Raw genomic sequence first — 15,983 nt, 5'->3', positions numbered from 1 at the left:
TTATAGTTATTTGGGAGGAGAAAATAAACAGTGTGGGAAAAATGACCAGTACAAAGAGGCCATTAATAACGTACCAGCAATGACGCAGTTCCTTTTATGATCCTCACACAAAATCAGCCTTTCTATATACAACCGCCTTATTGTACCCTGGCAGAAGGTCTTGGTCCGTGCCCAGAGAACTCCTAAATGATGAAAGTGCAAAGTGGCATCTAGCGGAGCATAGCTGGAGCCCATTGCCGTGCCGGGTGGGCAGGATTACAGCCCAATGAACTTGGATGTATAGTAATGGGAATTGATTGAAGGGGGGTATGTGCTGTGACCCTTCTCAACCAATCAGATTGTAATTGTCCTCTTCTGATCTCTGCGGCTGTGACAATTACTGATTGTTTTAGGAAGTATTCAAATTTAAATGTCACATGGTTTGCTTGGTGGTTCAGTGTATTGTGGTTGCTTCTGTCCCATGCAAAGGCTTATCGAGAAATAAATAAATCCTGTGTTGGTGCCTTTTTACATATAGCGCACACCCCTAATATAGATGCACCCGGAGCCAGTGTTTGCCCATTCTCTGTGCATTTACTTACAATAAATCATTATGCACTTCCCAGTGTGTCCGTCCACCTGCTCCAGCAGACAGTACAGAGGAGTACATTGTATCGCAGTGTTTAAACAGGCCCGGCAGTCACTAGGCCAGATTTCACAGTGGAGGAATAATTACTAACGGCCTCTGGAGGCCGAATAAGCCGCGCTTCTGTGCCAAAAACAACAGCGCCCTGAGATCCTTGTATATGATAAACTGCCGGACCATGAGCGGTCCGTGGGATTAGAGTTCTGGGAGCTCATGTGACTTACTGATGATTTGTATTCACGCCTTGGGCCCTGTTCTCAATTGCATGCCGGTCCGAATGTGACCACATTGCAGACGGAATGCTAATTAGAGATGTTAATGAATAGGATCCCCCCCCCCCCTTATTATGCACAACAAGTATCTGGTGTAAACCTGGCTACAGGCCGGTGACATTCCGACTAAACTATGTGTGTGTGTTCTTCATTCCGATATTATTTATCCCAGCGCCCTCAGAGGCTTGCACCCTTTTCCACCACACTTCCCTCTAAAACACATTCTCCCCACCTCTCCTCATTCCATGGTCTATCTCTATCACCACCCCCTCACTATCTCCTGTACATCTCTGACATTAGTGGGGGAGGTCAGAGGTCACACCAACTGTCATTATTACATTGCCATATGATGACATCACTTTTTGTCAGCAGACCGTTTTATTATATATTTGTGGGTATGTACATGCAATGAATATGTAGGTATACAATACGTACACCACGTGTGTGTGTGTGTGTGTGTGTGTGTGTGTGTGTGTGTGTGTGTGTGTGTGTGTAGATAGAGATATATATATATGTGTGTGTGTGTGGGTGTGTGTGTGTATTATTATTTATTGTATATAAACACAATAAGTTTTCTCAGTTCCCTGCCCGGTGTGTGACAGTGAATATAAGGCAGAAGCTGGGTACTTACTGGACAGCCTCCAGGACAATAGTCATTTCTGGTCAGCAGTGGGGAAACCTCAAACCACAGGCGAGGATGTGCAGGCTGCACAAATGGCCGCCGGCCCAGGCCGCTGTTGACATTGTCAGGCAGGAAGGGCACAAGTGGGATTAATGATTGGAAACTACCCCTGGAAACAGGAAACTTTTTACAGTTCTTTTTTTTTTTTTTTTTTTTCCTCGTCAGGTTCTACTGGTCGACCTCGTTCACAATCGCTTCCTGCGGCAGGTGAGCGCGTCACTGTGACCTACATGATAATTCCAGCATGCGGCCTTGTGTTACTATCCTGTCATGTCTCTTACTGCTAACACTCAGGGGTTTCTGTATCAAGCAGTAAACAGAGTGGGGGAGTGGACCTGTTGCCCATAGCAACTAATTGGTTGCTATGGACATCTCCATTGGTCCTCTTCCACACTGTTTTCATGGTTGTTGTTTTTTTGTAAAAGGACAAGGGTTGTGAATTAGGAGGGGTACCAGAGGGCATCCACTAATTCACTTTACCTGGCGCTCCAATAAAAATAGATATGACAATGGTGCTATATTTTATACACCTATTAAGCAAAAAGCCAGCTGCTGCACGTGTTGAATGAGCTCGCTAGGCTCATATATAGACAAAACTTTGGGGGGGATTTCAACACAATTGCGCTGCTGGGTATAGTGAATTTATGAACTCCAAATCAAATGCAGGTATGACCAGAAAGGAATGAGACTGGACACGCTTGTAAAAATCAATATTTTATAAATGTAAAAAAATTTTTTAACCACATATACATATACAATGACACTAAAATATATAAAAAAGCATATAAGAATAAATCTTGAATAATAAGGTGTCTCCAAGGTGGGGTAAATTCCCAATAATAGGGTTTGACTCAGTTCCAAAGAATAGATAGAGCGCAATATTATGCAGTCATGAATCAAAGATGCCAGATTAGCATGTAGACAAACATGCACTAGATGGTAAGGCAGTTCTTATTAGTAGAATAGAATAATTTTTCTCACCCAGGTGATTGTTGGTAACGGGGAGCCAAATAGGTGTTTGTTTAGCTCAACCCAGATATCCCTCCAGGGGAGCAGGGACAGGTAGCCGGAGAAAGCTGTATGTGGAGCGGCTGTGTTAATAGCGCTCAGTAGCGCTCCGTGATGTAGGTAGCCTCCGTCCCCTTATATGATGATCCGGGGGACTTTACACGGTCACGGCTTGTATAGCTGATGCTCGTCGGAGCTGTTGGGGCGGCAGCTGAGCTGGAAATCTGCCGGTGGCCGCGTGAGACGCCGGCTTTGGATTAGCGGCAAACACTGCAAATCAGCTGTGCGGCTGGAGACTGAGTTAGAGGTGGAGCCTTGGAGACACGTCAGGAGAAGTTTGTATTGCGTCAACGCGTTTCGTACCCTCACAAGACGGGAACTTTTTCAAGACAAGTGTCTTGTCTTGAAAAAGTTCCCGTCTTGTGAGGGTACGAAACGCGTTGACGCAATACAAACTTCTCCTGACGTGTCTCCAAGGCTCCACCTCTAACTCAGTCTCCAGCCGCACAGCTGATTTGCAGTGTTTGCCGCTAATCCAAAGCCGGCGTCTCACGCGGCCACCGGCAGATTTCCAGCTCAGCTGCCGCCCCAACAGCTCCGACGAGCATCAGCTATACAAGCCGTGACCGTGTAAAGTCCCCCGGATCATCATATAAGGGGACGGAGGCTACCTACATCACGGAGCGCTACTGAGCGCTATTAACACAGCCGCTCCACATACAGCTTTCTCCGGCTACCTGTCCCTGCTCCCCTGGAGGGATATCTGGGTTGAGCTAAACAAACACCTATTTGGCTCCCCGTTACCAACAATCACCTGGGTGAGAAAAATTATTCTATTCTACTAATAAGAACTGCCTTACCATCTAGTGCATGTTTGTCTACATGCTAATCTGGCATCTTTGATTCATGACTGCATAATATTGCGCTCTATCTATTCTTTGGAACTGAGTCAAACCCTATTATTGGGAATTTACCCCACCTTTGAGACACCTTATTATTCAAGATTTATTCTTATATGCTTTTTTATATATTTTAGTGTCATTGTATATGTATATGTGGTTAAAAATTTTTTTTACATTTATAAAATATTGATTTTTACAAGCGTGTCCAGTCTCATTCCTTTCTGGTCATACCTGCATTTGATTTGGAGTTCATAAATTCACTATACCCAGCAGCGCAATTGTGTTGAAATCCCCCCCAAAATGTTGTTTTTTTGTACCAAATGTCTATGTAAGTATCAGTGTACCGCGTCCCCCCGCTTGGCTCGCTGCACTCAGCACACTATTGTTTTCTCCCACCATGCCCTTGTGGATGGTAGGGTATGAAATACCGTCTGTCAGCTAAAAAAAAAACGTGAAAAACTCATGTCAACCTTTTGACTGCCAACCTTATGATTGTATTACCATCTGTGTTGAAGAACATGCAGATATCTTTCGGGGGAACCTGTTGTCACACTGGAGGAATGTAGCTTTGTTCCGGTAATAGTCAGTGCTGCACTGGGGGCAGTGACCAACAGACCGCGCTGTTACTAAACACGACTTATGCCGATCTCCTCCCGATTTTACATTTTGAGGAGTCAAATGGTTTATAGTTGGTTTGTTTCTTATATGCCACAAACAAGAATCCCTGTGCTTTTAGATGGACGACGAGGACTCTATATTACCCCGAAAACTGCAAACGGCTCTGGAGCAGATCCTGGAGCAGAGGAACGAGCTGGCCAGTGATCTAGACCAGGGTTCTGCGAATGGACAGCAAGGTAAATGCCACATGTACAAAGATATGGGGGGGGGGCACTGTAATTATCTACAGTTAACATTGGTACTACCCATGTTGTCCTCATACACTTTATCTCCCAGTAACAGCATTTCTCATGTCCTCCAGACTCCAACTCCCTCAATGACGTGGTGTCGGAGGCCTTCGTCCGCTTCTTTGTGGAAATTGTTGGTCATTATTCCTTGTTTATGGTCCCCGGTGAACAGGACGAGAGATCCCTCGTCCGCGACGCCTTCCGTAAATCCGTATCCTCCAAGAGCGTCCGCCGATTTCTGGAGGTGTTTATGGAGACGCAAATGTTTGGGGGCTTTACCCAGGAGCGGGAGATGCGGAAACAGGGCAGCAAAGGTTAGTGAAACAGAACAAAAAAAAAAAGGGCGGTTCACAGTTAGCTAAATAATAATAAAAGATAATAATCTTAAGCACCCTAGTCATTTTGTGTCCCCGTCTTTTGAGAACCAGAACCGGCCCTTGAGCCTGGTGCTGGTTTTAGGGGTTCCTCCGGTTTTTTTGTCCTCTGAATTTCTAAAACCAGGACCAGTTCTTTGAGCCCGGGGCTGGTTATGGTCAGGAGGGGGGACCCCATGCCGCAGGGGAGCTGGGAGCCTAGCTGCAAAACAAACCCCATACAAATTAATGGGAAGCCACTGATTGGCTGAGAGCGCTCTTAGCCAATCAGTGGCTGCACATTCATTTGTATTGGGTTGTTTTTATTCCCCCGCCTGCCTCTTTGCGTCCCCTCTCCAGTTCGCGGTGTTCCCTGCTCGTCTCTATGCGTCCTCCCGCCCGGTTCCGGGTTGCACATAAAAATTTTCTTATGGGCAGCCTGTCCAACCTCACGTGACCACGCATTGGGTCGGGCGGAATGTCGAACACATGACTTGGTTCGATTTATCGCCACGATCCGTCGGAATTAGGTCAAATCGAACCAAATCTCACTAGTGTATGGGGGCCTTTACAAAATGGCTGAGGGGGCTGCAGGATGGCTTCGGCTGAGGGGGCTGCATCTTCCCATCCACTGTTGTGATTAAAAGAATGGGGCTCTACATTTTTTCGAAAACTTGCAGAGTTTCAGCACAACGTCCCGTCGGCCCTCTGTGTTCTTAATTCTAGCTGATAATTTCCTGCCCAGAGCTACTGATGAACAGGAGCACAGTGTCCATGTGTTTGTGCATTTCTTCTTTCCTGTTGTTTTTTTGCCGTGAAGTCAGCCCCTGAGAGCTTGCATTGCAGCCCCCACAGATGTGCACAGCTGTGGATACTCTCTCAGAGAAGGGAATCGGGTGTGTGCGGAAGAAGCCGAGGGCTGGGAATGACCTTGCTGTCTGTTTGTATCTACAGGTCTTTTTGAGGTCCGGGCGCAGGAGTATCTGGAGACCCTCCCAGGTGGAGAGCAGAGCGGGGTCAACAAGTTCTTCAATAGAATAGGTAAGTGGGAGAAAAGAAAAACAATGCACAAGTCCGTCCGGCCTTATGAGCTACAGCATAGACTTTGTATATGGAATGCTACACTCCCTGATGGGAATTCGATGATTATAAGAAGTCACTCAGGAGTTCTGCGAAACGCGTGTTGACGTCCATCTTCCATATTTACACGTTCTCAAATCTCTGCTCCGCTCTGCGGCCAGTTGCCAATATAACGGGGCTGTTACTTATATGTCGCACTCAGATGATTTGGACATACTAAATAAATAGACTAATATGAAAGGGGAGAAATTACATATGTCCACAATTTATTTAGCGTTACAACTTCCACTTGCAGATGCAACATAACTTTAAAGGCCTGGTTTAGAGGCGGCCGCTTGCAACTTTATACAAATGCTGCTACAAAGCCCTTCCCCCGATGTGCGCCCGAATGTGGAAGTATTGAGGCGCCCACTTTCAGCCTCTGTAAGCGATGAGTAGCGATTCCTGTGTTCAGATGAAAAGTTTTACTTGCCCAATGGCGGGTGCAGCCTCCCCGTCTGCATGCATCCTCCTATGTGATTGGTTGACAGTCTGTGCACACCACCATTTACAGCGACAAATGGTCGACCGATGAAAGGTCAACAATGCTTAAGGCCAACAGACGCAAAAGGTCGTCTGTGGGTCAAACATTCTCATGTACTGTAGATCATTTGAACCAAATGATCGACACATTTACTTGGGGGTTTTCAAGTGGCGGAAGTTCATCCCAGTTGCCCGGAGGCAAGATAAATAATATTGGTGCCCCCCCATACACAAACACACATGTATGTGTGTGTGTGTGTGTGTGTGTGAATGTATGTTATGTATACTATGTTTCAAATAAAGAGACTATGATGACTATGGTCCTGCTAGGAGGGGAAGTAAGACAGAAGCAATATAGATGGTTTCCAATTTACTGATTCAAACTCACAGGGGAGGAGATGTGCCCCTTTGGGAGCAAGAGCCCGGCAACAGATCATTCCATTGTCTCCCAGAGTTACGCCTCCACTATGCTTGATTTACTACCAACGTGGACTACTGTTTCTGTTTCTCTAAAACCCACCCAGATATCCCCAAGCTGGGCCCAGACATAAAGTACAAGGAGATATGTCAAGTCAAAGCAGGTCCATCCACCACCAATTTCTGGTGTTCTTTATATTTAGCATTAGAAACAGTCTCTCCTTCAAAGGAGATTACTGTATGTTTCCTTTTAATAAGTCTTTTATGTTTTGTTTCCCTAGGCAGTAAAATGCGATTTTTACACAAGAAATAAGAAAATAGAAGATTGAAGTCATCAATAACGACGTTGCCTTTAACTTATTAACATGCTGTTTTTATGGCAATGGCGCCACCGAAAGAACGCCTTCGCCGCATGCTGTTCAGAAAGGTCTTCACAAAAATGGAAGGACTGGGGAAGTTTGAGCGGACACTAGAATCTCCTCCCCCGTGCGGAAAGCCAATCTCACCGGTTACCTGCTGAGCAGTTTGGGGGTCTCTGCTGGATCATGCACTGGACAGACCTCAGATAAGCTCACGAATACAACCACATCGACAACCGCTGATTTTTTTGTTTGTTTTTTTGTTTTACGAAAGATATTTTTAATTTATACTAGGATAAAAAAGACAATCTGTACAAGACTGACTGATTTCTATCACCTCTTAACATTGGGGATATTTAACTGTTTGTCCAAGAAATCTGTGTATCGAGGGGCGGGAAGACCGTTGTCTGAGAGAACTTGGTGGGGCTGCAAGAAATGACTTGATTATAATACAGTTCTATACACTTGTTTGAAAAGCGGATTGTCACAAGGGATCCTCACTAGACTTGTAGCAATTCCGACTATGCTGTCCCACCGTGCTTGTGTGTACCAGTGCATATTTCGGACTGTTGCAAATGACTTGGGCTGTGATCACTAATTATGCACCCCCTTCCCCCCTTCACTCTCCCTTTAAGCTCTACCAGTGGTTTATCCTGTTCCGTGGCGTTTAATGTCTGTGGTACTTAATGCTCAGCACATAAACTGAGCTCGGTCTTTTTGAGTTTGTTATATTTGAAGGGTAGTTTTTTGTTGTGTTGTTTTTTTTTTTTTTCTTCAGTTAGACATGAAGTATAACCCATAATTCCATTGTCATGACGAGAGGCAGGGATAATATATATAATCTGCAGAATTGTATTACGGCGCCACAAAACGGTCATTATCCAGAACAGGGGCCGATGGGTAACTTGGGGATTTCAGTCTGACGTTTCACCCACCACTCAGTAGACTGGGCCAGGAGTGGAGGAGACGGCCGGTTGGCTAAATCAGATTGAACTGATAATGTGGGTGAACAGAGTGGCACCTTGGCACGACTGTAAATCTGAATAAAGGGGAAAGTTGTGGGGAAGTGTGAATGGGCAGGGGACAAAACGGTCTGCGTCATAGGTTTATTGTAACCTAAAAATGTGAGTGCAGCCACCTGGCCCATCGGGAGCCTTGGTCTGATGATCATGAATAGTCATGCTTCCCGCTGCTGTAAAGTACGATAGTCACGTGACTGAGTAATTAACTGTAGCAATCCACCATAGGAGAGAGCATCTTATACATGACTGTTTGGCATTAAGGGCTACTTGTAGTGCTGCTCCCAGCCCAGTGCACGCCTTAAGACAGGCATTGGCAAACTGTGGCCCTCCAGTGAAACTTCACATCCCAGCATGCCTTGCCATAGGGACTGTGCCTTAGGAAGATACCAAAGATTGTTTAAATATGTAAAAAAGAGTTTTCGGCCAGATGCAGTGAAGTGGCCGAAAATCACAGCGCCAGAAACTCCTAACGATAAATTTACTGTAAGGAAGATAGTGGATGATGCAGACAGACTCAGTGGGCTGGCGGGATACTGAAACCACTAATGTAGATGCCTGTGATTCAGTTAGACAAAGCTAGACAGCGCCCTCTATGGGACATACTGTGCACAAATGTTTAAGTATAAGTGTGTGTGTGTGTGTGTACTAAAGATACGTATGTGTGTGATATTTTATATACATAAAATATCTCAATAAAATTGAGCCTGTGGTTTATATTAAAATCTTTGTCTTTTTTCCTTTTTAAAAATCAAATCGCTGGCTATATATCAATGTATCTCTCTCTCTCTCTCTCTCTCTCTCCCAATACAGGTGCCAGTGTTTAACAAATAAAGAAAAGGGGGGGAGGATAGGGGAAACCCTCTGTATTGGTATGGCCTCAGTGATGTCATGGGCATTCGCTTCCTTATTGTTCTCGCCCACAATATGTCCGCCTACAATATGTGAAGGTGTTAGATGCCTCTTGATGGTTATTCCCATGTCTGGCCACTGGAGGGCGTTTATTGCTGGTATTACGCTTTATACATAGGCAGCGCAGAAGGTACAACGGTTTTCTCTTTCATTTTCAAAAATATCTGGAGGCTCCGTGGGATGAATTGGCCCAGCCGAAACTCTCACAAGGAATGCTGGGATGTTTACTTTCACCGCTGTGTCTCCTCCCACAACCTGATGTGCTGCGGGTCAAGCTGCTGAGATTGCAGTCAGTTGAGCCACAGCTACATACTGGCCCCACCCCTTTATATGAATCCACCAATCCCAATTGCATTTTTGCAACTTAAGTCTATAAAATTGTCACTTGCACTCTGCCCGCATAAAGCAGCTCTGTCAAAATGATCTGCATATGGCTAAAAGCATGTTTGGGTCGACATTGCAATAGTCGACACATAGAGAAGTCTACATGGATTTTTGACTATTTGAATTATTTTGAGGGATTTCGTTTGGGAACGGTAAAGTGTGCAAAGAACCTGAACGATACACTAATTGGGGGTCGACTTGCCCAAGTGTCGGCATTGACTAAGTAAATTTTGAAAAACGTATGTCGACCTTTTCTTGTGTTGACCTTTTTTATTTTACAGTTTAATTGATGATCAGAGTAAATGCCAAAGTTCAACCAAAACTGCCAATCTAACTAAGAAGGGTTTTAATCCATAAAGTATTTAATCGGTTGGATGGAGGCCTGCAAAAATGACATTTGGTGGCTGCTGAGCTATATTCTTACCGAATGCTCTATTTGAGCTATTGTGGGACATATGTCCTGATCCAGACAAGAATTTATACTTTTTGTCGCATATTGTTCAGACGTTTGTCTATTCAACGGTCCCCTACATGCAGATTTATGCACAGAGAATCTCTGGATTCCAGAAATCCTCCATCTTGTTTTGGCTTTAGCGGTTGCCGTGGTGACACGCAGATCTGCTGTGAATTAGATGCGTGTGTTTGTCTGTATGTTGTGTATAATTATATGTGTATATACAGGTTGATTGATAGCTGTAGACCCCAACGGAACGAACAGATGAGGCACACCGGTTTGAGAGACTTAAACGGTAGCTTTGTGTTTATTTGAGGTGCACCAGTTACACCAGTTTGTTGGGCATAAGGAGAAGAAAAGGAACAGAGCATTGGTCATGTATGTGCTTCAGTGTGGGATAATTCAGTGGGTTCTTCCCAAGTTAAGTACTGCAGTCCTGTGTATTACTGTGGCATTTAAACACTGTGGCAAAGATGGTGCCTTGCATGCTTAATGGCGGCCATCTTGGTAAAAGACGGATGCTTCATTAGCGCCCTCCACAGAAGTTATTGTGGGAGCATTTTACCTCATTAATATACCCGCGGACTGAGGAGGAGGTGGCACATTTATTAATAGGGAAACACAAGGCTGGTGCTAAAATATCAGGATTGCATGTGTGAAAACCATTTGAAATTTCCTGCCGGGGTGTAATTATGTCCTCCGAAAACACCATTTTTTTTTTTTTTTTTCCATTTCCTTTCCTTACTATCATGTTCACGGTCAGACACATCCTATTATGTAATTTCTTGTAACCGTTTTATTGTAGAATGATTCATGTACACAATGCAAATAGATAAAAAATAACATACGTGATTCCACAGAGCCAAAAAAGAAACATATAAAAATTCAGCTGTTATTTAAATAATATTTATTTGCCGATTCGCTTGACAATGTAAAACACGGGGAGTAAAATGACAATGATTAATGCCTTTGAAAGTTCTAAGGTATCAGAAAATACTCTACGTACAGTAAAGTCAGATTTTCTGACATATTTTTGCAGCAATAGAGCCTGTTGTATGTATTCGGCTTGGCTTTGTACATGAACATTATACACAATGAAAATTTTATTTAAATATTTCAAAATATATTTATATTAAATATTGCACCTCCTAAGGATATTAATCATCATAACTTAAACAAAAAAGTAACGAAAAAGAAAAAAAAAATAACTTGACCCAAATTTTCGTTATGTGAAGAGTTTAATGTCGGATTACTCTAATTGCATAGCTTTTGTCTATCACTTTAAAATGAACTTTTAATAGTAAAATATTTATCGTGTGGTTCGAGTGGAAAAAAAAAAATTTTTTATATATAAGGGATGAACTAAAAAGTTACATTTGATTTATTGAGTTATTGGCCAGTTTTAGGGTTCTTTAATCGATTTCTGACTATATATACCAGCTAATTGTACAAAAAAAAAATATTTCATTTAAAAATATATAATTATACGTTAAAATGGTATTTACCAAATTTTTCAAAACTTTAATTTGTTTTCATTAATAAACCCAAAACTCCTTAAATATACAAGAAATTTAGTCTGGAAATATATTAACTCTCAAAGCAGGTTTTTAAGTTTTGTTCTTTTTGTTTTGTTTTTTCAAACTGAAATAAACGATGTTATTAACTATTTGAGATATATTTAATCCCAAATTAAAAATCATCCTCTAAACTGAAACATAGAATTTACGCTTATCTAATGTATTGGAAATACATTTGTTCTATATAACATTACAGGTTACGATACCGGTTACTTTACGCTATAAAACATTCAATGAGTCGTGAATGTTTTTGAGGAGTTTTATCAACCCTTCTAAGAAAGGACAAGCGGAGGTGTTATCTAGAGAAACCAATCAGCTTTTAGCTAGAATGTATTTAGTACCTTCTATAAAATGATAGCTAGAGTCTATGTTGCCTTGGGCAACAGTTGTACTTGTCTTGTTCAGAAGGTTAGATAAGTCACCCCCGGGCTGAAAGGCCGTTGGGATAAGAGTGTTCATGCCACCTAATATATCTCTGATAATTTTGCCTGAATATAATAGAAAAACATTTCACCTTTTTTAGTCTAGTATAATACCTATCCCTACAACGTAATAAAGACAACATCTGCCCAAACTACATATATCATTTTATCAGTGGCTGCAGACCAGCAGCTGTCTGAGTAAGATAAATATGCAGCTACACTGAGGATACGCTGGAGACTCATTGCTTGCTCTTTATAGGCTACGACATCAACCACATGAGTCCATGTGGCGGCAGTTAAGCCCCGGGTGGTTAGTGATCTAATGACTTCAGCATTCGTTACAACATGGCGGCCATTTTGAAGGATCAGCGGCGCAAGTTAAGTGACCCCAGGGAGGAACAGAGAGCTGCAGATGGTCAGTTTTGGATCTTGTCCCAGTTTCTATGATTAAAATCACCTGTAAAAAAATAAAAATAAATAAATACTAATTTGGGAAATATTCTGCACTAATTGAACATATAATCCATATAATTTACAGTCATTATCCTGCCATAAATCAGCCAGTATTAATATTGGAATTTAAAGTGTAGTGAGATAATAGTTCAGTATTTAATGTTAGATTTATTATCCGGTATTTATGAGATAATGTGACCATACAATATAATATGCAGCGGCGTGGTCTGTCATGTCTGCCCTCTAAAAATGTCCATATGGTATTCCAAAAATAGACTCCACCCCCTCTAGCAACCATAATGATTGTCTCCTCTAAAGCAGCAGCCATTTTTAGAGGGACATTTTCAATTAAGAGGCAGAGATGCCAGACCCCAGCGGAGGCCAGAGGAGGGGGGGGGGATTTATATTTTATATTAACATACGGTGGTGTCCCTTTAAAAAAACTATATACCAAAATATTTTCTATTCCTATTTTTATTTGCCGGATCCCATTCCGTATAATCTTGGTGTAAAGTCTACACATACTGTACCTGTGCTCCTGGAGACGCCTTTGAAGTCGCACATGCCCTGGGGCGTCCTGCATGTGAATAAACCCAGGCAGCCATCGCAGTCTGAGGGTCTTTGACAATGGCGTGACATGATGTCATCACAAGAGTACTGAGAATTTAAGAAGATCGAAGAGTGATGTCACACACGGTCACTGTTTCAATGGAAAGTATCGTATTTCAAAAATAACTGGCAACTTTGCATTAAAAAAGTGCAAGAACCTATGTCTTACTATGCCCTCAGTCTGATTTTATGTGCAACGGGTTATGTGGGCTTTCTGGCGTTGCCAAGTCTGGTGGCACGCTATAAATATGAGATAGTAAATGACCTATACAAAATGGAGATAATTACACCGGTCAGCATAGGATGTCTTGCATCATTTTGCACAGAAGGTGAAGTCACGAAGAAGTGATGAAAGGACCACACTCGTTTTTCACAAATTCAAGCTGTTGAACGTAGTGGTAGAACGTGGTGGGTCGGGGAGTTCTAATGCTGCAAAGTCAAGTTGGATGTACTTGCGCAAACTATGTGCACTTTTCTTAGGAAAATATTGTTGCGATAATATTGAAAATTATTTCCAAGGGGCAATGAAAGTATGAGCACACCGGCAAGTGTTTCTATGGGATGTTGCTATGGGCAACAAACCAGATTCTATTATCTTCTAGAAGGTGCTAAAAAAGTAAGTAGAATCTGATTGGTTTCCCATAGCAATATCCCATATTCAATACAACATCCATGTTAGTAAATTAACCCCTATGTGTAAAAGCTAATGTCTTACCGTGTCTTGGTTGAATGTTCCGTGGTCACTTAGCCAATGAATCAGGGTACGGATTTGGTCGTTGGCTGAGTCCTGTAAATATTGACGCTTCCCTCTATGTATTATATTGGCCTTAGCCGTATCGACCGGTCCTTGGCCATCTGAGACGGACCTCTTCTTAACCAGTAAGAGAGGTTTTGCCGGCCTGCTTGTCTCACCAGGCACCAGCTCGGCTTGGCCAAGAGGCACTTGCCTTCTTCTCCAGGTGGCACCATTGGAGTGACCGTAGAAGGAGAACCCAGTCACTAGGGCGGCCGCCCATAATAGGGATGAGTAGTTCATTGTTTCGGATTTGATCTTCCTCTCCAGGCCCCACAAGCTCTCTCCAGATCACTAGTGTTTCTTTCTCTGTCTTCATCGCACCAAACCCTTATATAGCATTATAGCGTGGAGTGCCATTCCCGTCATTTCCAGCAATCACCTTTTGACACACCTGTGGACGTGCAGAATTTTTTTTCCTGCTCTGACATCACCCTTCCAGAAACATAATCTATATACATCCCAGAACATGTTTTTCCCCCCATCACCTCTATAAGTGGTGATGAGATGACATAGACTCGTCTCACGGGGACACCGATTTGTGTTACTCACCCTCACGCAGGATAAAGAGAGCAAAGAAACATTCAAAGCATCATTTAATAACAATAAAGGCTAAAACCTCTGTTAATACAACCTTGATGATGTCATAGGGGTAATTATCATCTAGGAAAGAGACAATCAGCTGTGTTTGTGCTGGATACTGTTGCTCTATAAAATATGTGTATATAAACCCAAGTCACAGGCCTGGGACAGAAGACATCAAAGTTTTTTTAGGGTCTTATGTATTTTTCTCTTGAATCGAACATATCATTAATGTGCCAACAGATGGCAGGATTGATGACATCCAATCTGGCCACTAGCCCCTTCCCTATGCGCACCCGAAAAGGTAACATTCCCACATGGAAAGGGGGAATGGCCTCACTGATTCCCGGTACCGCTCACTCCTGCTCCCGGTCCTGCTCCCCTGGAAAGGTGAAACCGAGGTGTGGTCCGCACCCCTCTAGTGATGACTCTTATGGCACCAGGTGTTGGATTAGGGGCCACTTGAAAATGTTCAATGGCTTATACTGAGAAGGGGAGAAGCCAGCGGCGTAACTATGGAGGGAGCAGCTGCTATGGGGCCTGGACATTTTTGGGGGCCCCAGGGCCCAGCAAGCACCTCCTGCACCCTTTTGAAAAAATGCTTCCTTCTTTTTATTTTAAATATACAGTACTGCCATGGCCAGTGGCGCCGGTGTCCCATGCTCACCTTGCAAGCAGGGCCGCCGTACTCACAAGCTGACCCTCACCAGCAGCACTGCACTCCCAAGCTGACCCTCACCAGCAGCGCTGCACTCCTGTGCTCATCCCGCTGATGCTGGCAAGAGAGAGACTCTAAAAGCTACCCCTTGCTGGTGAGTGGAAGACCCAGCGACCCAACGGGCTAGGAACCCTCTGCCACTGCTTCAGGTACACAGCGCAGCATATATATAATTGAAAAGGGAGAACACAGTGCTGGGAGGGGGCGAGAGATTTGGAGGTATGAAGTGATGTCTCAAGCCTTTCAAACCCCTGCTCTCTTCTGTCTTCTCTCTATTCCCCTGCCCCCCTACCCCTCACCTCTCTATCCTCTTTCCCAGGCCCCCTTTTCCTATCTCTGAACCCTCTTCTTCCCCATCCCCTATTCTCTCTTCCTCCTCCCCATGCTTCTTCCTCTCTCTTTCCTCTCTTCGGTACTTGTACATCGCGCAATGTTTTTATCGCATCGCATGTCATGCACCCGATGGCATGCGATGCGACGCGATTTTTGCCCCCTATGCGATGAAACATTGTATAAGCACCCTAAAGGGTGCTTTTAAGCACCCAAATGGGTGCTTACAATGTTAAATGCACCCCCCCCCCCCCATTATAAACGTGAACCCGAAGCGTGGCGAGCGCAGCGAGCCCGCGAGGGGTGGCGGTACGCGTCCTCCGACCTTTTCATACCCCCACTATCCATGTCGGCGTGGAGTTGAGAATAGAAAGTGTAGCGAGCGCAGCGAGCCACCGAGCCCGAAGCGTGGCGAGCGCACGCGGATACCTGTGAAGCCCGCGAGGGGATGCCGATACCTGTGAAGGTATCCGCGTCCCCTCGCGGGGCTCGCTGCGCTCGCCACGCTTCGGGCTCAGTGGCTCGCCACACTTTCTATTCTCAACTTCACGCCGACGTGGATAGTGGGGGTATAAAAAGGTCGGAGGACGCGTACCGCCGCCCCT

General features: G+C 44.0%; 2 protein-coding genes across 2 annotated transcripts in view; one reads left to right on the top strand and one right to left on the bottom strand.

Moving 5' to 3' along the window:
• Positions 1-8,869, top strand: part of DENND2A (DENN domain containing 2A) — a 77,602-nt gene extending 68,733 nt beyond the window's left edge. The window contains exons 16-20 of the mRNA XM_083181221.1: positions 1,745-1,786; positions 4,226-4,343; positions 4,469-4,708; positions 5,702-5,788; positions 7,048-8,869. Of these exons, the coding sequence (XP_083037347.1) occupies positions 1,745-1,786; positions 4,226-4,343; positions 4,469-4,708; positions 5,702-5,788; positions 7,048-7,079 (519 nt within the window). The 3' untranslated portion in view covers positions 7,080-8,869. The remainder of the gene's footprint in view (positions 1-1,744; positions 1,787-4,225; positions 4,344-4,468; positions 4,709-5,701; positions 5,789-7,047) is intronic.
• Positions 8,870-10,786: 1,917 nt separating this feature from the next.
• On the bottom strand, positions 10,787-15,271 carry LOC146073783 (uncharacterized). The gene is made up of 3 exons (XM_083181222.1): positions 13,671-15,271; positions 12,877-13,003; positions 10,787-12,350 (listed from the first exon to the last, which is right to left on the bottom strand). Exons 1-3 carry the CDS (start codon positions 13,989-13,991, stop codon positions 12,310-12,312), a joined length of 489 nt encoding a protein of 162 aa, XP_083037348.1. The 5' UTR covers positions 13,992-15,271; the 3' UTR covers positions 10,787-12,309.
• Between the last annotated feature and the right edge of the window lie 712 nt (positions 15,272-15,983).

The sequence above is a fragment of the Crinia signifera genome, chromosome 4 (genome assembly GCF_055691185.1).
Source record: "Crinia signifera chromosome 4, ASM5569118v1, whole genome shotgun sequence".
Taxonomy (NCBI): Eukaryota; Metazoa; Chordata; class Amphibia; order Anura; family Myobatrachidae; genus Crinia; species Crinia signifera.
The sequence above is the reverse complement of the archived record's forward strand: the minus strand, read 5'-3'. Positions and strand labels throughout refer to the sequence as shown.

Coding starts and splice junctions, on each gene's coding strand:
- LOC146073783 (XM_083181222.1), bottom strand. CDS start 13,991: ATGAACTACTCATCCCTATTATGGGCGGCCGCCCTAGTGACTGGGTTC. Junction 13,004..13,670: donor GAACATTCAACCAAGACACG/GTAAGACATTAG, acceptor TTAAATTCTCAG/TACTCTTGTGATGACATCAT. Junction 12,351..12,876: donor AGGCGTCTCCAGGAGCACAG/GTACAGTATGTG, acceptor ATTTTTTTACAG/GTGATTTTAATCATAGAAAC.